At 34.9% G+C, this 7,857-nt stretch overlaps 1 protein-coding gene across 5 annotated transcripts; it reads right to left on the minus strand.

Annotated features, from left to right (window-relative positions):
• Positions 1 to 684: 684 nt before the first annotated feature.
• On the minus strand, positions 685 to 6,100 carry LOC122309371 (kinesin-like protein KIN-10C). 5 transcript variants are annotated; one of them, XM_043122849.1, is made up of 17 exons: positions 5,735 to 6,100; positions 5,186 to 5,351; positions 4,874 to 5,071; positions 4,661 to 4,769; positions 4,270 to 4,475; positions 3,923 to 4,170; positions 3,773 to 3,815; positions 3,295 to 3,360; positions 3,139 to 3,186; positions 2,826 to 2,876; positions 2,636 to 2,735; positions 2,236 to 2,528; positions 2,104 to 2,150; positions 1,504 to 1,525; positions 1,268 to 1,336; positions 914 to 952; positions 685 to 835 (listed from the first exon to the last, which is right to left on the minus strand). In XM_043122849.1, exons 1-17 carry the CDS (start codon positions 5,917 to 5,919, stop codon positions 791 to 793), a joined length of 1,935 nt encoding a protein of 644 aa, XP_042978783.1. In that variant the 5' UTR covers positions 5,920 to 6,100; the 3' UTR covers positions 685 to 790. The 5 variants fall into 5 exon arrangements, with proteins under 5 accessions (XP_042978783.1, XP_042978778.1, XP_042978780.1 ...); XM_043122844.1 differs by having other exon boundaries at positions 4,580 to 4,769; positions 5,735 to 6,087; XM_043122846.1 differs by having other exon boundaries at positions 3,295 to 3,348; positions 4,580 to 4,769; positions 5,735 to 6,078.
• Between the last annotated feature and the right edge of the window lie 1,757 nt (positions 6,101 to 7,857).

Consider the following 7,857-nt stretch of genomic DNA (forward strand, 5'->3'; position numbering starts at 1 on the left):
TTTCAAATCTTTTGTAAGTAGTAAATAGGTAGTGATAGAGTTGTAAGTCTATTATTATGATAGTGTGTTGGGTTTGAGGTGTTGTATAGCATGCCTCTTTTCTTTTGCCTAGTGTCTTCCACTTCTGTTTTGCAGTGGTCTTTCCTCATGTTTATTTATTACTCTGCCCCTCTGTTTTTTCTTTTATGACCAAATTCTCTATGGAAATCAGCTAGTAATTGGTTGACTACAAATCTTGAATCCTCCATCACATTATATTTAAGCATTTCATGTCTTCTCCTGCTGCTTCATTCACGACTCCCATAAAAAAAGGGATGAAAATCGAATATGCTTGGTTAATGTCACGATATTCAAACATCTCTCATTAAGGCGACTAGGAACATTGTTAGATCCCAACTTCTGATATATGTTGCTCTTACGTCAGAACATGGTGAGAATTACACATCAGACCAGCACACTTGACTTGCAGCACGCGCAGAGAGGGATTCACATCTAATGAAAAACGGAGAAGAAAAAAGAAAGAGAATGGAGGGATGGAGAAGGTTGGAGGTGGAGGGAGGGAGAGCGCAAAACAACGCGGGATATTCCAAAGCCCACACGTGATTTATTTGTTGCAAAACCTGTGTATAGAAAAAAAAAAAAAAAAAAAAAAAGGAAAGAAAAAGTAGATACCAGACTACACGATTAAGGAAAACATTTCAAAGGCAACTTCATGTTGCCACTAATCAGATTACTGTAAAGTTTATGTATCAACAATTAAAATACAGAAAGTCATCAAAATCTCTTAATGTTAGTTAAAAAGCTCTGCAACCTCCTTTTTCATCATGTTCTTTATCTGTGTAGAAAATCAAAGACGTATGTCAAATAAAAACAAACAAACTTTCCTAAAAAAGAGGAATGAGAACAAAACTACCTGCTTAGCCGAAAGTCCAACCTCTTTGAGATCATCAAGCTGTGAAACAAAATTTGAGTAGTTCACAATGACAGTCCGGTGCGTGTGTTTGAATAAACTATAGGAACTAATTCATTTTAAAAAACAAAACAAAACCAAAAACTCTTCATATTGTTAGTGAGTTGAGTTGAGTAGAGATGAGATGAGAGAGTTGAATAAAATATTATTAGAATATTATTTTTGTTTTGGAATTTGAAAAAGTTGAATTGTATACTATATTTTATTTGAAAGTTTGAAAAAGTTGTAATAATTAAATGAGATGAGATGAGTTGAGATCAACTTATTATCCAAACAAGGTTTATGAGATCAACTTACACTCTTAAAGGGTTCCGAAGATTCTTCACGAAGCTCAAGTATTGAGGTAGCTCTCTTCTCTCCAATTCCCTATGAAAAAACAATGTCAATGAAGTTATAATAAGGTATAGGTTATAAACATTTACAACACTAACGATAAAAATAAGGGCTGCGTTTACATGATTTACACGTAGTAGGGTAAATAAATCACGTAAAAAACAGGTACTCCATTTATAAAATTCAAAAGTGCCATATACCTTAAGTCTTTTCAAGTCTTCCCTGTTGATTAAATTGAGAAAGGAAAATACAAAGGTTAGCGTGTTAAATAAAAAAATTAACAAATGAACGCAGAACTGTGAGCGTTTCATATCAATAGGCCCACAACTGTATATGTTTACAACAAGAAAAAGCTTAGGGGATGACTATTAAGTACCCAACTACTCACTTACCTACGAACTCATGATAGTTTTTTAAATTTCATAATATTAGTAGCCTTTTTGCCGAGATATAAATTCATTTTATTTAGAGTTTTGATACAGACACGGGGGGAAATCGTGGTCTGCAGCAAGATTTTTGGCACTGTTTTGCTGCAGCCCGTGATTTGCCCCTTTTTTCCACCGAGTCCCAATCATCTTGCTTATATTTTTCCTAACGAGATTATTACAAAGATTCCAACGCCCCACGTCTACATTGTAGGACATGAAATCAAATGTTATAGGTCAAAATGTTTTCGCAAAAGGATTTCCTCAATAAAAAGTTTAAACATATACATAATCCAAAGAACTTCACTGAAAAAAAAGCATAACAATAAACGGTCATTATTTTGGACACACTTCCCATAAATCATAGAAACTTACTTGTCAGCAGTGTTTAGAAACTTAAGATATTCTTGAACAATGGAGTTCTACAACGAAAAAAATAATATGAGTTCCAATATGAAAGTCAAGCGAACATAAATTAAATATGTTGGAGAAATGATTAGATCTAACCTTCATTCCAGAATTGCACATACTTAATGTTTCCCAAGGACTATGAAGATTTGCAACATCCCATCCTTCATTAACAATACTCCAATCCATTATTGGTGTTTTTGGTTCTATAGTCTCAGTACACACTTGACCATAAGATGAGGCATCATTCTCTTTTGGCAACTTTATGTGTAATGGAGTTGAAGACCATAGTGATTTTAAGTTGTTTGATAATTCTCGCAGTCTTGCACTTATTGGTGGGGAAATAACTTTAGTGACCAATGGACTTTGGTTTTCCTTGTCCATGCTATGAACTGTAATGAAAACGAACACAAATCACAAATGAGTTCTTAATATACATTGATGCACATTGCATGGCTAGCAAATCAGCATTCAAAGATCATGTTCACATGCTACCAACCTTGTTCGGGAAAAGATGCTCCATTTGTGCTATTGCTTGCACAAGGACTAGGAGGAATGTCCCCACCGTGAAGACAAACCTTACTAGCCATAAAAACATCCTAAGAATACAAGAAAGATTTATTGTTAAGAGTTTCATACATGTATTCAAACCATATATTTAATCAAATCACCATATTTGGTTTAGTTACCTTATTTAGTATAGTAGTTTCCATATTGGAAGTTGGTAATGAGAAAGCTTCCTGTAAATGATATAAAAAGCTCCTGATATCAATAAATATGGTAAGATTGTCTTGATAATGGGACACTAATAAAATCGTACATATCTTTTCTATTATAAAAGTAGGAACTATACCCCTTAGCGCAACTGCCAAAGGATTTTTTCCTATACAGGATATCGGTTTACCTCAATCACATCTTTTAAATACTATAATGTACCGAAACAAGATATTAAACTACCAACGATTAAAAAAAAAAAAAAAAAAAAAAAAAAAAAAAATTTACCACTTCTGAAAGCACTGTTAAATTTGTAACATTTGGAATGCACTTCCCCTGACAAAAAAGGTGATTACATAATCTGGTTTAGAAATAAATAAATCTATTTAGCAAACTTATTTGTTATCAAGTACATTCTACCATAAGATAACAAATCTGACTCACCTCTTCCTGCACCAAAGGTTCATCAGCTGAGTCAATATCTTCCAAGCTGCTTGCCTGCAATGATGCCTATAAGGCTTATTTACAAGATGGAAACCCTTTTTTCCAACGTATCCACCAGAACACAAATTTTTCCAAGACCTTTAAAGTAAAGAAAGCTTATTTACTTCCGTTGACATGCAAATGTCAGATAGATCATATAAACTAAATAAGTTGCATGCTTCCTTCTAAAAGTCCAACGAATAACCTCAGAATCAGAATGGAACCAGTGAAAGATCCACCGGTAATATATTCAATCATTTGCATGGCACAAAGACAATTGGCAATGCAGCGTAAGCCTCACATTCAAATCAAGAACACATTCAAAGCTTGACTAGGAAGCATGAAACTTGACTTTAAAAAAGAATTTTGCACAAAATCCGAATGAAAAGTCAAAAGTATTTTGATTACTCGATCCTAAACACAGTAAAAAATAAAGTACCTTCACAGATTTGGTCAGAAGACTATCTTCATCAAATAGTTTCCTTCAAATAAAAAATAAAATGTCTTTAATTGGATACTCACATATATGTGAAGACAAGAAAAATTACTATGTTTTAACTTAATATAAATAGAAACTCTCTGTACATACCTTCCTTTCATTGTGGAAGCCATAACATTGGCTTTCTTTTTGGAAAAATGCACCTGTGAAGCAGTATGTTTCTTCTTCACAATGGTCGGAACACTTCCAGGTGGTCCATTTTTATGTGAGGAAGACACCATCGGTCTTGTCATACTTTTGGCTTCCTTTGTGAAGCCTGTGACAGCTCGATTAATGCCTCGACAAGATCGAGACGCTAAACTTAACATGTACACAGAATCTTGGCAAGACGATGGTTTCTACATAAAAAAATATAAAGATAGAAAAATGAAGTAATTAAAAACCAGTTCAGAAACATATAAATAAAATAAACAGCGTGTGACAACCAAGAGCATTACCAAGCATGTGATCATCAAAATTCTATTCATCCCATCAAAAGAATCTTTTAACATATGAGTAATTTTGCTTTCCCGGTAAGGCACATGCCTTTCGTTGGCATTGAGTGAATAAATGACATTATACATGGCATAAATGGACTTATTAATTTTGGCACTCTCAACAAGATTTATCCCATCAGTACTTTTTCTTCTGGCATCCTCATAACCTGACGACAAGTGCAGCATAACATCAAAGACGAGTAAAAATCAATACGAATAATATTAATAACAAATTTATGAAAGAGTAATAATCAGGAATGCGCAGGAAAACCTGCCAAGTCAACAAAATTCATCTTGCCGACGAGACGTGTGTCTGAATTTTCAGCAGAAGTTAATACATTTACTACTAAACCTCTGTGGCTCCTGCGAGGAAGCTCAATTGCAGTTTTTTGCCCTGATTTACGTGAACTGCACCCACTGAAATACAGTCTATAAAATTCTGCAATGGATCTTATAGGAACCTGGGAATTTTTTTTTAAAAGAAGCACATCAAGGAGTGTTCCACAAAAATATGTTATCATCGCTTGGTGTAATTTAACAAATAAAAAAACAGCACATAACTTGCCTGGGAAAGTCCTTTATGTTGGATTTTGCCTTTATCTTCCAATATCGACACTGCTGGTTGCTTTGGATCCAAAAGATCATGAACATGCTCCTGATAAACCTCATAGAAAGAGATAGTAATCGACTTTCGAGTTTGCTCGGCCATAGAAAGAATTTTAGACACGGCTAGCGTAGCCAAACCGGGTTTCCCATCGGAGCCCTTGAAAATTGGATTGTAAATATTAAGTCAACCATACATCCGAGAAAGACAATCAATTAATAAATACTAGGGAAAACCCAGAAACAAAAAATTCTGGGGAAACTAAAATCATACCTGAATTACGTGAGTCTTTCCACTACGTCTTCCTCCACAAGCAATAATAGTGGGATTACATCCCTCAAAAACCTCAAAAATCCAAGGTTTTATCTCTCTCGAAAATATCAAATCATTGTCTTCGTGTTGATCATAACAGTAATCAACATCACAATACTCTTTACAACTGCAAGAGGTGGAAGACAAACTAATCAGCGCCCAATAAAACATAACATAATCCTGTGTTCGTTTGTTAAAAGAAAAAGAAAAAAAAAAGAAATGAACGGTGAGAATAAAGAAATTTTAAGTTTAAAATTTGAAAGAAATGTTGTTTGCAAAATCTAAAAACCTCAATTCATCTTAGAAAAACAAGATGGTAAATGTTTTCTTTGACCGAACCCTTCGTTCAAGATGTACATCAATAATCGAACCAAAATAATTTCGCCTGTCTCCGTACTCTAAACACTAATATAGAAGACAATCGAAAAAACCAAAACGCCCCAAAAAAGTCAACAATATAGATTTATTTTGTATAAAAACAGAAGAAGAAACAGTAATATAGTAGTCTACCTTCCCGATTGGTCCGGGAAGAAAATCGTAACACTCTCAGAGGCCTCTCCGTTGGGCTTGTTAACGGAAAACCCCAAGTTAGCTGGATACTCGGCGTGGGTGTCCGTGAAGCCCCGGATTTTGGCTACGACTCGAACTTTTCGACGCGTGATGGCCTTGCTGCGGTCCGATGGAATCGAAGCCATGGAAATACTGAAGGGGTGTGGATATGAACGCAGAGAGGGAAAAAGGGGCCAAAGGGTAACTGCGCTGACTGAAATTTCAGAGAAACAAAATGAAAGAAGTCTAGAAGGCGCGCTGAGAAAGAGTGGATTTGGATTTTTTTTTTTGTTTTTTTTTTTTTTTTTGAGTTAAGTTTATTATTATGGTGGGAATAAAGTAGCCGTTGGGGGTTTTCAAAATCCGGCTGACCTGGCGCTCACAATGGGCCAGCGTGCCCCACTCTTCCTCGGCACGCCACAGGAATGCTTTTCCGTTCAGGATCTGGCGTAGAAATTGATTTTTCGGGCGGTTAGAAGTCAAACTTTCATGCCTGCGATGGATATAGTCATGAATGGTATAAATATCATGGGCTTATTTAAAAAAAGAATTATATTTATTAATAAAAATTTAATATTTTTACATAAATCTTATATTTACTTAATTTTTTTTAAAAAGAATGCACGACATTAACGTATTTTATGACTGTAAATATCATTTAACAATTTTTAAGACTATGTTATAATTTTTGGACGCTTGGAATATCTCATAATTTTGTAAATAATAAAATAGTTTAAATTAAAATATTTTATAAGATTTTAAAAGTTGAGAAAAAAATTGAATAAAATTATTATAAAATTATTTTTCAAACATTTTTTAAACCTTTTAAATATTTTTAAAAAATCACAAACTCATTAAAAACACTTCTTTCACTACAAGAAATCGAGTCTATTCCAGTGATTTCATAATCGCCGGAAATAATATTGTTGGCAAAAAGTACATTTTGGCGGCGATTTAAAAATCCCTGCAAAATTAATAATCAGATAAAACCATTTACTAGCTAGGTCATTATAAAAACTATTGCAACGATTATGAAATCGCTGTCATACAAAATGTTTTTCCCGACACCTAAACTACGTCACTTTACATGTATCTTTAGCTGCGAAGACTAAGTTCCCCCCGTCCCGCCCCCCCCCCCCCCCAAACCCACCCCCCGATTCCCGTCCTGCTCCTTTCGTTCTCCATTTCTCTCTGTTCCTCCCTTCTTCAAAAGAGCACCGACACCATTACTCCACCCATTTCAGCTGAACAACATCTCCACTTTCGCCACACCACCCCCACCCCATTTTCCTCCCATGGAAGTTGAACCAAACTCCATCCGTGGCCTCTCTCTCTCTCTCTCTCTCTCTCTCTCTCTCTCTCTCTCTCTCTCTCTCTCTCTCTCTCTCTCTCTCTCTCTCTCTCTCTCATTTCGAACTGGGCCTTCTTTTCGTTCCTAGTATTGTGCATTTATTGGAAATCCAAATTGAACAAATACAAGAAACTGGGAACTTGAAAGTAAAATGGATGGTCACTTTCCATTCTGAAACCATCAATTGCAACTCAATAATGTGTATGGAGCCCGACCTGCCAAATTAGATATAATGGCTTTAGTGTTTTTAAATTTATGTTGCTGGCCTGATGTTTCTATTTAATTATCTGATTTTATCACTATGTTCCATTAATTAATCCAGTTTCTTAGTTTTGGCCTATGCAGCGAGTTTCTAGGGTTTTTATTTGAAATCTGTGCTTCTCTGAGGGTTGTATTCATATGATTTTCTCACTTTGTTCCATTAATAGATCGAGTTTCCTCATTTTTCAATGATTGTTGGGTTTTGATTGTTGCTTTACCTTAGGTACGTTGGTATGTATCAGTTGCTTGGATTCAATCCCAGACATTTATGAGTTCTCCTTTGTTCTTTTGTATGGTTTATATTTTATTGTTGCATGGATGATTTGTGTTTTATTGGTTTGTTTCTGCCGCCGCTGGTGGTGTTGGTGGTGATGTTGTTCGTTTTGTTGTGATCATTTTTCCTAGCTTTCAAAAATTGACATTTGTATTTTGTTATTTATTCTTTTATTTTTTTCACATAAATAGGTATGAT

The sequence above is a fragment of the Carya illinoinensis genome, chromosome 5 (assembly GCF_018687715.1).
Source record: "Carya illinoinensis cultivar Pawnee chromosome 5, C.illinoinensisPawnee_v1, whole genome shotgun sequence".
Lineage (NCBI taxonomy): Eukaryota > Viridiplantae > Streptophyta > Magnoliopsida > Fagales > Juglandaceae > Carya > Carya illinoinensis.